This window comes from Symphodus melops, assembly GCF_947650265.1.
Source record: "Symphodus melops genome assembly, chromosome: 2".
NCBI lineage: Eukaryota > Metazoa > Chordata > Actinopteri > Labriformes > Labridae > Symphodus > Symphodus melops.
In genome coordinates, this window is record NC_136692.1 from 24,576,481 (window position 1) to 24,591,729 (window position 15,249).

The following is a 15,249-nucleotide window of genomic DNA, read 5'->3' on the forward strand; positions in this document are numbered from 1 at the left end:
GAATTGCTTTCATCCTAAATCAACAATTTCGAGGGTTTTTAACACACTAGATTAATTACACAAGCCTGGAAATCTGAGGCATTCAGTGGCAACATTTGTTATTGTTCTGTCCTACTTCCAGTCTGAGCAGCATTTATCATGCGTTGTCATTTATATAAGTATCCTACTTCAAAGAATCAAAGGAAATTAAAAAAATGAAGATATCTGATATGTGTGTGGCTGCATTTGAACCTTTGGTTGCTTCTCAAAGCTCAATATGTCAAAATCAAAGACAACAAGGCTCTGAATGAGGACAGCAAAAGAAAAAGGGGGAGGGTGGGGGGTACAAAAAAAGATAAAGATAGAGAGAAAAGACACCTGCATGACTTGCTGGAAAGCTGACACCATATACCTACACCCATTCAGAGCTTCAAACACGAGCAAGGTTTCACTCAAGTTTTACACTTTTCAACACACCACTTTCCCTACCCGAGCTTTTGCTTTAGATCATAATGATGTTTTTCTCTTCTAATCTGATATCGTCGACAACTGTAAACAGAAACAAATCAGCAGATAAACTTGTATCTAAGTTGACAGAAAATGACAGCTGAAGATTTAACACCGACTCCACGAAGTTCTACAGTCCTGCAGTGAGAAAACTCTCAGTTCCTCGAATTCCTTAGATGTTCACGATGTGACAGAGCTTTCTGATCTGCTGTCTCGAGGCAGGTCTGTGTGTGTTCGGTGAAAGCATTTGAAGTGGCACATTGAACAGCCTGCTCTCGAAACTCAAGGGACACATCCAAGTCGTAATTAGAAGAGGGGCTGCGTCCATATTTTATGGAAAACAGAGACACAAACACGCTCACGGACAAGATTTCCATTACGGCACGTGTACATATATGATCGATGGATTCACCACATCTTCATGCATGTTAAGCTGACACAGATAGAAGGTTTCTTGCCCACACAGCTGAACAGTTTATTATGTACATCTCGCATATCAAATTCTGCCTCCGTGTTTTCAGCACTCTCATGTTTGCTGTAATGTTTTCAGTACACAATAGGCGCGCTGGTGTTAAGCTCATGTTGCCTCATCAAGAGGAGAGCACCAACAACAACCAAACACTTTTCCCTCCTCTTCCCACCCTGTTCAAGAGTACATCCATTCGTCTCTCGCTTTGTTCCCACGCTCCCTCACTTCTTTTTTCTCTCCTCTGCATTGTCCTGTGCCCTCAGGTTAGAGGTTTCTCTCTGTCTCCTCCTCTAAAGACGGGAAAACAGAGGAGGAGGACGAGAGGAGAGACACAGAGAAGAGGGCCTGTCCGACGCCTTTTTCGGCCTGACTGGCCAACCGGTCTGAACTGGTTCTGACATAGGTGAGCCACAGACGTGTCCTCTTTCGCTTCCGGACAGAGGAGAACCATAGTGGCATTCCATCCGAAGGTGGCAGGTACCAGGGAAGTGTGCATCCATGCGTGCGTTTGCATGTGCATGTGTGTGCGCCTGTCTCCCAAGACCTTAGAGGCCTGGACCACTGCCAAGTTCATCTGTTAATGGACAGCTACCAGGAGAGCCACCCCATCCCCCCGCTTCTCCTATGCTCCGTCTCGCTCTCTCCGGCAGCCATGCCTGCTCACGACCCCCCCTTAACCTCCCCAACCCCCAGTCAGGCCTGCCCAGATACAGACCCTCACTCTCCCTCTCCCTCCTCCTAGACTCCCTTTCTCTCCCTTCCCCTGAAAGCTATATCATTCCCTTTCTCCTCCTCTTTCTCCTCCTCCTTCTCCCCCTCGCTGCCCTCCAACACTCTGTGCTGCTCCTATTCAAGATAAACAGAGTGCTTCAAGTTCAGGGGACACCCTGGGACCCTTTAACAAAGCCATCTATCATGCTGTCTGCCCAAGACTCCTCTGGCCGTAGCAGCTCTGCTGTTGCTGCTTCATCTCTCTTTCAGTCTGAATGCAAGTGTGTGAGTGTGAACATACACAGGCTGGACATAGACAAACCAGCAAGGCTGCTCACACACAAACTAGCTAGTTGCCATAGCTGATCCAGAGCTGGACAATCTCCCCATTGTGTTGGTGGCCCCTCCTGGCCCCTCCAAGACCAGAGCAAAGACAGACAACCCCCTCCTCCTCCTCCCCCTCCCTTCTCCTTTCTCCTCTGCCAATGCAGTCCCCCCCCCCCCCCCCCCCCACCCACCCCTGTTGAAACGAGACAAACTCATGACATGAAGGCACACCACAGAGCGAAAAACAGAGCGCACACTCAGGCCACTTACTCTTCACACCTCGGAGACGGACTCCGCTGACCCCTCTCCGGTTCCCCTGAAGTCAAACTGCGGGACGATTAACCAAACTGTCAACAGCTTAATAGTCTGGGAATAAGAGACAGACAGTAGGCCAAGGAGCTGTGTGTAAACACCACAGAGATTATGAATGATACCCAGGAGAGAAAGAAAGACGCCACTTCCATCCATGAATCCGACGACATGTATGGGTTCAATTACGGAGAAAGCCTTTTTGGGCATTTTAAAAATGTTTTGCCAAGTGATGGGGTTTCACATTCATCAGTTAGTGACCATTAACAATACTGAAGACGCCACAAGTAGTGAAGAGACCACAGAAGACGGAAGCCTCATGATTATGTCCCACACCTTTTCAACAGACGCTATATAATGTACACACTTGTTTGTTAGTGCACATTCACAAGTGGTCCTTGCACATTCACAATTTACAAGTTACTTTATTTCTTGATGTACTTGTTGCTATATTTTACACTATATTCCCGTGCATTCTATATACAGATATTGTTGTTTTTTAATGCACTTAATGACATTTGCACATTTGTTCCTTCCTTATATCTCCATGCTTACATCATTATGCTCATATCTTCTAGCTTTAGATTTACAGTATATTCTGTGTAGGAGCAATTGTTCCGCCCACATTTTCCCATGGGTTATTAAAGAGAATTTCTGATTCTTATTCGGATTCTAGCTCTAAGATAATCCTTGAAGTGGGTCCCCTGGTAGAAATCACTATAGAAGAAAAAAAAATGTTGATGGCATTTTCAAACAATCCCAAGCATGGACTTTTTCCTGACAAATTAGATTAAATGTCTGTATGAAGAGGGGGAGCCCATGTGAGAATGCAGCAGGATATATTCCGGAGAGGCGATGGACTCGCACTAACATCATGGTCACACAAACGCTCACACGCAAGTTCCATCTATCCTCCTCCTTTCACTCCCTTCCTCTTCTCTCTGCTTGTCCTCGAGTCTCTCCAGCACAAACCAGCCCCAAATGCCCAGCAGATGCTATCCTCCACTAAGAGGAGGGGACCAGCCTGTCGGTTTTAGAGCACTAAATTATCCATTAGATGTTATCAAGTTGTAGCAGGGTGATGCCATTCTGCAAGGAGCCATCAATCTTTTATAAGTCCCAGGCACGGGGAGCGTTGGGATGCACTACAAGAACCTCCCCACCACTCCCGGCACACCAGCCAACTCCATTCCACTCAAGCAACTGCACGCAAACTTGGACATGTACACACAGTCAGGCGGACATCCAGGCACACAGTCAACAAATACACATGCTGACATAAATGCAGCCAGGTACACGCTCTTGCACTCAAGCTCGGCAGAAACATACTTGTTTAGAGAACATCCCGTTCTACATTTTCTTGCATTGTCTCTTTCATTTCCCTCGAGCTCACCTCTCTGAACAAAACTAACATTTTGGGCAAAGCATCGAAATTTACGCTGCTTAAAATATGTTTCCCGACCTCCCCCACCACCTTCCCCCTGCACATGCTCTTCTTTTTCCCCTTCCTTCCTCCTCCTCCTCCTCCCTCTGTTACTTGCCGTGGCCTGGCAGGCAGGCAGGGCAGACATGCTCAGAATGCGCTTCGGTAATGGGCTAATCAAAAATGCAAAACAATTGGCAATTACTGCGCGGGGCCCTAATGGTCATTAGAATTTACAACAAGGTAATGAACTGAGAGTCAGCTCGGTCTATGCATATTCATAAAGCAATCAGGCCTTTGAAGATTAAAGAAGCGCTTCAAATTTAAATGAGGGCGCCAGCATGTTATCAGTGAGATTCAGCCTGCAAAAGTAAAGGGTGCCTGGGACAGCAGTGTGCATTTGTGAGTGTGTGTGCATGTGTTTGTGTGCAATGAGGGTTGGGGGTCAGTTTGGAATGGGGGATGGAGTGGAAGTGGAAGTATGTGTGTGTGCATGCATCCTTGCATAAATGATGAAGGTGTGTGTTGTTTGCTTGGAAGCGCTCAGCCTACTGAGCCTGCACACTTCTGTGCAAAGAACACCAATACAACTAAATAGCCTAAAGTGATTCTAATAACCAAATTAACACTCTCTTAAAATATGGATGAAGCCCATATCTTCTGATCATCGTTTAAAGACATGGGATTTGAATCTGAGATCAAATGTACAGCTAACTTCAGCTATTAGGAGGCAATGAGCTTTTGAACACGATTCCCCCTGAGGACAGCAGCAACCTATTAGTATACATTTATTTCAAAAAAGAAGTTACGATAGACAAGTTGCACACGCACGCACACACTAAAGCCTTCTTTAGACTTCTTTAGACACAAACTGCAAGTTTTCGCAAAGTGTCAGACACAGGGCCCCTCTATGTCTGTGCTTGAGATAAGGCTGGCGAGACAGCTGGAGAGGACCACCCAGCCCACACACAAAAGGTACAAATAGACTCGCACACACCAAAAGGAGCCTCGCGCACAGTCTGACAGGTTGAGCCCAGCACTGGGACCTGCAAGGGGACAGATAGTAGAGTAAGGAACAGTAAAGAGACAGATTGTGACTCGGATCACTGGGTTCAGACGAGCATGACGTCCTCAGTGTTATCACCGTGAGTGTGAGGAAGACAAAGCATGCAGAGCACATCTCATCTAAACACAACACACAGCAAGAGCAGCAGCTGTTGACCTGTTGTACTTAATACTGATACAGAAATTGCAACCCTTACTCACATAAAACCTGGATCTAAGTCATGACCAAAATAACAATGGGACTTTTTAGACTTTTACGTTTCAGAATAAATGGGAAACAAATCAGTGTGTTCAAATCTCTTCTCCAGCCAAAGCTAACTTGCCCACATCCTAAAATACCTTGTCTGTTCTGTCGCTTCCTCATCTGCCGCTTCCTGAGCTACAGCTGTATCAAAGACACTTTTTCTTCTCTGTTTCAGTTTCTGTCTAAAAATAAAGTCATTAACCTGCAGGTGGTGAAGCCGGCGGCTGGTGTGACAGGCCCTGACGTTGTCAGACAACCCCTGACCCTGTGATGTGACTGCCTGCCACGCTATTGACAGGACAGCGGCAGGACACGCTTATTTCTGAGGCTACTTTTTCAACCTGCGTGACGCGGCTGTGGACAAACAAGGTTGTTTCTGTCGTATCGCTTCTTTTGACAGCAAAAAGACGGGATAGAAATAGGCAGCAAAAGTGTCGGCTGTGTGTGATTGTGTGCATGTCTTCTGGCTTTGCAGTGCTGCCGTATCTGTGAGAGTGAGAATGAGCTCCAGAGTGGATGTTGGAAGCCTTTTAAAAGGTGCAGACACACTAATGTAGCCAAAACTTGAAGTTTCCAGTCCCTCAAGAAAAACGACTGGAGCGATGGGGATGTGGAGAGAAAGAGCTGGAGAGAGGGAGAGGGATAGAAAGTGAAGAGGGGAGAGAGAGAGGGAAAACGTAAGGGAGGGCGCTGAAATAAGTATCATATGTTTCTGACAGATCTCATCAACTCACAACACATCATGGGGCCTCTGCCACAACACAATTATCACGGACAAAACACAGGTTCACAGGAGGGGGTTAACACTGTGCATGTGTGTGTAGTTCTGTGTCTATATCTGAGCAGGGAGGAGGCATGGTGGGGGGGGGCATTGTTGTGTTCATAAAACAGGTGTGTGTCTGTGTACATTTGTGGGTGTGTGAGCACTCTTTTTGTGAGCATGTTCGTGTGTGTCCATGTGTGTGAGCATACTTGAACTAGCCTCCACCTGAATGGCCCGAGGCTGTGGTACCAGGGTGGTTAGAAGACAAACAGAGACACAGGAAGCTCAGGCTGCAGCCCTGAGGATAGCACACACACACACACACCTATCGTTAAGTACACACACACACACACACACACACACATTTGAGCTGTCAGTTGAAGCAGCCGTCTCACCAATAAGTCCTGCTTCCTAAAGCCACAAAACATGACTTTGGCATACAGCTACACCTCTTCCACCTTAGTCTTAGACACACACACACACACACACACACACACACACACTCAAACACATATAAAGGCCCAGCCCGTCCCTCAGGCATTACACTGTGTGCCAAGTCTGGCCTGGCATGGTCCACAGAGGGGTGTCCTCTTGCGAGGCTTGCCAAGTCAAAGACCCTTTCATGTTCAGCCTGCACGCCCAGAGTAGTAAAGCTTTAACAAACAGCCTGACACACATACACACACACACACACACACACACACACACACACTCACACCAACACACACAGAAAGCTAAAAACAGTTTAAGTGGTCAAAACCACACTCATCCACACACACACACACACACACACACACACACACACACACACACACACACACACACACATACCCACTATGCACATACATTAGTTTGACACTGCATCCACACAGGAGATGTAAACATCCACTAGACTTCAGCACTTGAATGCAGCCGCAGCCCCTAACACTCAATCCAACAACAAAGGCTGACGCATTTCCACTGACAACATTTGCGGGTGTTTAGAGCTCGGCTTCGGAATATAAAAATGTCCTCTATGAAAAATTTATCCTAAAACCATTCCTTTTCACCTTCATTAAAACTTAGTGTAGCCCACATCCAGAAATAGGACCACTTTTTATCAGAGCCCAGAGCAGCTGTACGATCAAATTAGAGTCAGATTTACAGACAAAAGGACCACTTATTGTGAAATATTAGCCAGTGTAATTACAATAGCATGCATCTGTGCCTTTTCAGAATCAATTAAAGTGATCACCGGAACAAAAGCACACATTGCATGTGAACTTGCAAAAGCATCCCGTATGCACACGAGCGCACGCGCTGTCGACGGAAGAAAGATATCAAGGATCCTCTCGCCCCTCGAACACACACTCTCTCAATGAACGGCCCAGCCCCCCAGCTCTGCCTGACAGATATACCCAGTGTGTATACATGTGTGCTTATGAGGGGGGTGTGGGGCTGGTGGTTTGGAGAAAGGTGGCACAGTGCCAATACGGAGCCTGCTAAATACCTTTGTCTCCACAACACACAGGGACCTAGAGGATGGGCAAGCTGCTGCGGGAAGACACGCTGCAGCCACAGAGAGGTGTTAAAAGAAAATCCGCTCTACTGTGAGAATGTTTTCCTCCTCATAGAGAAAAAGGGGGAAAGGTGGCCACCATAATTAACTCAGTATCGATTGAGAGTCCAGGTTACAATAGAGGCAGTGCGCTGGAAAGAGGCAGAAGTGTGAGGTGGTGGTCGATCGGAGCGACTACAATGGCCTCATTAACACACATGGCTACACTGGTGAGAATGCAAAAGGTGCTAATGCTGGGTTGGATGAATACAGGCTGCAGTACAAGCACAAGAACGCACTTCCACAGTCATTAAGTGTTGTGAAGGGAGACAATTTGTAAAAATACTCATTATGGTTTGTAAGATGTAAAAAAGCTTAAGGTCTGGTTTTGCACTCTGGATCATAACAAGGAAGCAAGCTCCAATTACTCCAAACAATCAAATTAAACAACTGATGATAACGTAAATAAAACGATGAACGTTTTACAAACCACTGCAGTCACTTATTTAGTGTGAGAAACTGTCATCTGCTTTTTTTTTCTGGGCCATCCATAATCTGGAGACAAGCTACGAGTCCCTATGCATATCTTAAATTGTTTATCATGCAAATGACGGCAAGCAGACTGCTCTGCCCTCGTCTAACGGCCCACAGCTCCAGACTGCAGACCCCGGCCCCAGCTGCAGCCACAAGACTCCCAGACGGCCTCAGCTGTCCCAAAGACAGAGTCCGAGAGAGAGCTCACAGAGAAACTGTCCCCGCTGCCCTCCGACTCCAAGTTCAACCATGCTGGGTGTCAGCTCCTTCAAGGCTGCACCTTTTTTAAACCCATGTATATCTGTGGTCCAAACAGATATCCATCAGCATCAGATGACATTTCAGGAGGAGGGTTGAGAGTGGAGTCTCAAATTCATTTGCGTATATTGGGAATCTTTAAGGGTGTTACATATAGTACACTCTCCTGGAATGAACTGGACATGGACCAGTTAGGCATAGATGCACAGTGTAGGAACAGCATGTATCGAGATGCCTCATCTTAGTGTCAGCTTCTAACTGAGCAGGGTGAGAGAACATGGCAGCTAGCATATGGGCTATGGGGTGGCGCGCTGGCACTGCCAGTCCGAATCCATCAATCTCACACCCGGAAAACAGAGGTGGGGGGAGGCTGGCTGGTCTGCACATGTGACGGATGTTTTCGCTTAAATGCAAAGAGGCTGCATTTAAATGTTTGAACCATGTTTTTTGCATTATGCTTTTTTGACCTCAGACACTTCCCTCGCAGGTTTAGAGAAAACTTAACTGACACCCAAATCTATCTTTGTTTTACAATAAAGAGCAATGCCAAGAGACATGAGCTATCTAAATTGAGCTAAGCTCACAATGCCAGTGACCTTATGTTATCATGTGAACTCCACTGCATGATGATCTAGATGAGCAAAGAAAAGCATGTTCGAACAGCTGACATGGCCAAGAGGCATACTGGACTAAATGTGTGTGAGTGTGTTTGTTTGTGAGGATGCTTATGCCCATTTCCAATTGTGTGCCTGTGTGTGCCTGTGTGTGTGTGTGTTTGTGTGTGTGTGTGTGTGTGTGTGTGTGTGTGTGTGCGCGTGTGTGTGCTTATACATGGGCAGATGTTTGACAAACTGCGCACTAATGAACGGTGGTCATTCAGTGAGATTGAGAGGCTGACGAGCAAACAACAGAAAACAGTAGTCCCTTTATAATGCCATCTGCAAAGCAGCAGCGCTGACTAATGCAGTACAGTAGCTCACATTATCTACTACTATTATTCCTGTATTTATCCTCAATTGGCTTCAAATTAAATTAAAACTGCACAGACAATCAGCCTGATCTGGCATGCTATCAAATCTGCGAAAGGGACTGAAAAAAGACCCAAAAAAAAGAGGCAGGTCAAAATCAAGCCCTACTCTGTCGAAGCAGTCATGAGGGATGCACGCTTGTTTGCATGGCGACTCATGTTTTCACTGCAGCCTCATTCAGCCCCAATGACAAACAACAAACCAGCCGCCTTAAGAAGTCCTTAATTACTCGAATCAAGAAAAGCACTGACAATTAGTGGCTGTATAGGCTTCCTCAAATAAACGCTTCTTCCTTGACAGTTTGGCATAATTACATTCTTTTGTATCTCTTTTAACTTTAGCACCAGAGTGATGCTTCACAGGCGCATATTTGAGGGAAGGATAGATATGGCAGCGTAATAAGCCAGGGAGGGATGGAGATACATCTCTCCACACCACATGAGAGAGAATGTGGAGGCCACACGGTCTGAGCACATCTGTGATGCAGCAACAAAACCAAAAGAAGCACTCTTTCATGATCTGTTTCTTTGTCTGTCTCTGTGTGAATCTCTTTTACTTTTTGCAAATATTTCCGCTTCTCAGAAACATTTTTCAGGATGGCTGGTTTTCATGAACCAGGATGAGGGAGATTCACAGCTCCTAAACGCAGTGGCAGATAATTCACACTGTGTTTTTTTTTTTTTCTAAGGAAGGAGTCATCCTTACGACGCAAAGCAACACCAAATAATGTCTCCTTTTACCTAAACTCTCTATGACCCTCAGAAAGTGTGACCTACCGCACACCTTCAAACATCAAATCACATTTTTCTCATTTGTGTGCTTTTTGAGTGGCAGCCATTTTAAGCTCCATCTGTGTGTTTACCTGTAATGTTCTCCTGCTTAGGGATTATTCCTTGCAAGTGTGCAGATAAACAATCCTCATCCTGCGGCGACACCTGAACTGCCACTTCCACAGGGTGATACGCCCTCCGTGGGTGCTGATGGTGGGACTGCGAGTGCGAGGAGGACGTAGAGAGGGGCGAGGCGAGCGGGGAGGATGGCGGCCTGTCTAGAGGTTTGTCCGTACAGAGGCTCCCGTGGCACTGCCTCCGTTTGTGTTCGATGAACAGCAGGATGTCAGCCAGGGGGAAGCGGGAGTGACACTGGCCACAGGTGAGAAGGTCCTGGTCCCCTTTGAGGGGCTCACCCTCATCCACACCCAGCCTGGTGGAGTCCTGAAAGTCTTCTTCCGGTAAAATGCCTGACAGCGGCTCAGCTGGATGGAAAGACAAGAGAGAGGATTGTGAGATATGGTTCAGTGGGAGGTAGTGATTCTGTGGAGCTGCTAAACAGATGTGTCAGTGGAGGCAACAAAGAAGCGCGCTTATGAATCTCACACTGGTAAAGTCTATAGAGACACACAGGAATAAAGTTTAGGTGTAGATTGTTCATGTTGCAAAGAAAGAAAGAAAGAAAGAAAGAAAGAAAGAAAGAAAGAAAGAAAGAAAGAAAGAAAGAAAGAAAGAAAGAAAGAAAGAAAGAAAGAAAGAAAGAAAGAAAGAGCTCACAGACTTCGATGAGGACTGACATGTTCAGCTCACAGGCAGCAGCCAAACGATTAAGTTGCTTGACCCTCTTTATTGTGCTGCCAATCTCACTTTTTTAATGAACCTAACACCTCTGAGAATCAAAAAATAGATTCTAATTTGAGTTCAAGATGATTGGACCCCATTTCGTTAAAAGTGCTGGGATCTCGTGAACCAAGGTTAGACATTGAGGGGTTGGATGTGGAGTAGGTCCCTGAAGTACCGACAGAGACAGAGAGAGAGAGAGGGAGAGAGAGAGAGAGAGAGAACATTTTTTACAGAAGTAATCTAGCCACACGGTAAACGACGTTGGCTGCCCCGACTGGGATGTTGAGATAAGATGTGATGAATTCTCGCTGCTGGTTCAACCTTTAATTCCATGTCAGGTCGGATGAGAAGGTGTTGTGGGACTATGCAAGATAGGCCCTGTTACCTGGATGTTCAGCTGCATTAAAGATGAGGGACTCTTCCCCTATTTTACCAGAGCTTATCTTAACCAGCTTATGCCACAGACACAGGCGAGGTGTGTGAGGCTGGGTCAGGTGGAAAGATTTTCTTCAAACCAAATAATCTCATTTTGATGCCAAGCAAGAGTGATGTGAATAACTTTAGAAAATAAAATATAATCTGTTTTTCAGATATCTGTCCGCGCCAGAATTTAAAGTAGTTTGGGCCGCAGTGTTTCCCTCTGGGCGACAGGAGCAGGTCTGATTCACTATCAGAGAAATCACAAGGCCTCTTCCTCTGCAATGTTAAACATGAGAAACACCCTGTTATAGTATAAAGATCAATAAGGATGTTCAGCTGTTTGATACTTTGAGAAATGGCAGAGAGGAAAATGCACTTGAGGCCTTAAACAACAGCTAATGTATAAATGGTCATTAATATTTAATCAAAGCCTGAAATGAAAAAAGCCTTCTAATCTTGTCAGATTTTGCAGTTTAAATTGATAACTTAAAAGTGTAAAAAAAAAACATCAATCAAATGTGAATTGGGTTGAAAGATCTGGGTCAAAATTAAAATTAAAAAAGAAACAAGGCTATAGAATAAAACTGCTGCAATTATAAATTAAGTTCTTTCTTCAAGTGTGGCCTACATCTTTCTGAAATGTTATTTTCATAATGAGTAACTGTTTTCTTTTTTTTTATCATTTGATGGAAACATTCTCTGTGAATATTGTGAAGTATTATACCCGTGTTTCTCGTTTATAACCAACAAAAGTGAAGTAATAGTTACATAAAATAAAGTGTCGCTCATTTGTGCAAGAACAGCTTGATCAAGCAGCAAAGGGAGAAAACTGGATCAAGTTCAAGTTCATAAGTGGTCTACAGGACTACAATCATATTGCGCCCCCCACCGACAAACCTTTCGACTATTACGCGGCTACTGAAGGCATACATGTTGCGAGAGCATAATTGGTTTCCACCGAAAGGAGAAGAGCAGGCAGATAGACGTTTAGGATGAGAACAATTAAAAACGCATGGCTCCAAATGTCCGCTTAAAACGTAAAACCCATAATTATAACAACCTGTGCACCCGGAGACGTCTATACACTGTGCTACGGAAGTGTTTAATAAGGCATTTCCTTCTGTAATCAGACGGATTACAAGCAGTCATTCACTAGCAGATATAAGTGTCACGCAGAATACCTATCATGCAATCTCTTTTAATGACGGGTAACATTATCACACACGCGCGTAAAACCACTCTCCTGGTTTCATGCACTTCGGTTGTAAAACTGTGTTGCGCGCGGAGATTCCTCTGTATTCATACAAGAAATATCTTAGTTCATAACACTAGATGGGCTTATGTGCATTTTCATCAGCGTTTTCAAATAGCAGCTGTGAGGAATTTGTGGCACATAAACTGTATTCCTCCGTCATGATAACGCGCACGAGGTCTCTGCGCTGAGGGTAAGAGCGTACATGTAAACACCACTTCCCTGTGTTCAAACCTCTGTAAGCACCTTCTGTCGACAAAAAGAGGAGTGAGAGTTGCCGTAGTGAAACAGGTTTACATGCTGCATCTGGAAACTGCAGAATGTGTAGGAACAGCAGTGTGCTTCAGCTGCCTTCATATAGCCAAAGGTCTCCGGTCATAAAGCCCATGCATGCCCTTTAATGGCGAAAGAAACCTTGAAGGCTGTGTTATACAACACGTTCACAAACACAAGTTAAAGTATGATTATGCTGTTTTAAAACTTCTGGCAAAACATTTACATTTTCACTTTAAAGCACATCTACTATTTGAAAGGTTTGCGTTTTGTAATTTCACTCAGGACAGCGGTGCGGTACGTGGCTGTACTCTACCTATTAAAATTCCCCTAGGAAGTTGCCCTATACGAAGAATAACACAAGAGGCTGCTCGCTGAGAGGGGCGAGCAGCTAAATTAAGTCAATATTCAACTCCACTTACACGAAAACTCCCGTTTGCTCAAGTGCTGAGGTTTGCCTTGCTTGCGGCGAGACATGTTGGTTTAGTGTCGGCTCTTCAGCTGAGTTCACATTGGGAAATCCGTTCCTATAAGGTAGACTCCAAGTGAAATATCTTCATTGATGCCTCTGACATCCAAAGAGAGAGGGAAACAATCAAAGAAGAAATGAAGAGCTGATCATATAGAGGCTGAGGCGGAGCGCGCGGCGGGTAGTGCGGACCTCTTCATGACTTTTTCGCAAAGAGAGAGTGATGGGGGTACAGAGAAGCCCCCCTGAGCAGCAAGTTCAAGTGCGGACGTGACGTTCCTGCGAACTTGAACGTCAGGAGATGGACAGACTGAGACATAGAAAACATGGGCAGGGCGAAGCCGGCCAGGGGGAGGGGGTACAAGCCGTAATAAAAACCAATGGACACTCATTATGAACTACCTATAGAAGGGGGGGGGGGGGGGGGGGGGGGGGGGGGGGGGGGAGAGACCCTGAAGACACCAATGGACAGGAGGGATCAAGGGGGCTGGGCTAAGAGAGTCAGTGAGAGAGTGACAGAAGTAGAGAGAGAGAGAGAGAGAGAGAGAGAGAGAGAGAGAGAGAGAGAGAGAGGAGCTTTCCAAGGAAGTGCATGGATGAGTATAAGCGCGTGGAGCAAACCTATATTTTACATTACATTATATTTCGTGCAGGGATTCAGTCAATAAGTATTTATGCAAATGTTCAGACTGGATAATGTATTTTACATGTGTAAACAGTCAATTGTTATTCTCCAATAGTTTTGACTCGAATCCTTTTTAGATGAAAGTCTTGGCAAGAGAGAACAGCTGACATCCCATTATTATTTTTTTATACTCAATTTTTACGGTTGTGATCTTCAAACTTTCAATGAAGTATTTATAAAGAAAGGGAGACCTCAATGCGATTCTTTTAATGCTATGTAGGCCAAAAGGGTATAATTGATGGCTAACACATTTTAGTGATTGTAATCAGATGACATTAAGTACACATTCTGTAAAAAAGTAGGCTACAACGTCAATTATTAATCCAGTCTTCACTCAAAAAGCAATTAGCTGAAGCAGGGTTTAAGTCCCCTAATGGTTATCTTAATGTTTCCATCTGACAGGTTGTTCATGTGCTAGATAGCCTAATACCTATAATAAACAAATGCATAAAAAGAAGTCTCAGTTATTCAAAGGGCTACAGAAGGGACTATGTTGTGATAATGTGTACACACTACATCCTGGCTATTGAATTGATTTAGATTCACCTTTTTTTTATCGTTTTATTGTGATTTTACTGTCTTTGCTGACCACGTCAGTAAAAATCGTGTGAGTTTACAGCAACGTGCAAACAGGTGAATCTTGACGTTGAGTATCTACACTCACCTTCTCGGAGAGAGAAAACAACATGTTTCATTCAATGCGATGTTTCTTTTTTAAGACTTCTTGTTTGCTGTATAGCAACACATTATATTTATTTTTTCTTACACAAAATCAAATTATGCTTAATGTTTTAATCGCTCAGAGGAATAATGTAAGTATAAAGTGTGGCACCATAATATCAGACAATAGATCCATATTTTATCACATACCATCGTTATTTATTTGATTTATGAAAGTTTAGGGATTTAGAAAAGAAATAAATAGACCTACGTTCTTAAATATGCTAAAATCAAAAAATAGTAAACAGTGCATCAAAAACAGCTAATTTAATTACTTAGTCAAGGAAGATCATTGGAAATAACTTGTGTTCTATATCAGAAATGTTTTGTTCCCATAATGCTTTGGGTTGGACTGGGTGGTTAGATTAAGATTTTGTTCATGTTTTAAACGTGCGACAGTTATTGTTCTGTTTTGGTGTCAGTAATAGGATGGGATTGTTTTATGTATTTTGATGTCTTTATGTTCAGCTCTATGATTTTACTTTGTTTTAAATTAATAAATGGACTGACGAGACTGTCGCATATCATATAGATAGTTTGTTTTTGTTTGCTTTTAAAACTACATGTCATCAAATAAGTCACGTTGATGACAAAAAGTGCCATCATGATGTCATCTATAGTCTTTATCATCCGCAGAATAAAAGGCTAAATTAACGTTTCTGT

General features: G+C 44.3%; 1 protein-coding gene across 1 annotated transcript in view; it reads right to left on the reverse strand.

Annotated features, from left to right (window-relative positions):
- The window catches only part of LOC306819565 (B-cell lymphoma/leukemia 11A-like), a 35,719-nt gene extending 22,198 nt beyond the window's left edge, over window positions 1-13,521 (reverse strand). Inside the window, exons 1-2 of the mRNA XM_079336934.1 lie at window positions 13,135-13,521; window positions 10,017-10,409 (exon numbers count right to left, since the gene is read on the reverse strand). Coding sequence (XP_079193060.1) covers window positions 10,017-10,409; window positions 13,135-13,189 — 448 coding nt within the window. The 5' untranslated portion in view covers window positions 13,190-13,521. The remainder of the gene's footprint in view (window positions 1-10,016; window positions 10,410-13,134) is intronic.
- Between the last annotated feature and the right edge of the window lie 1,728 nt (window positions 13,522-15,249).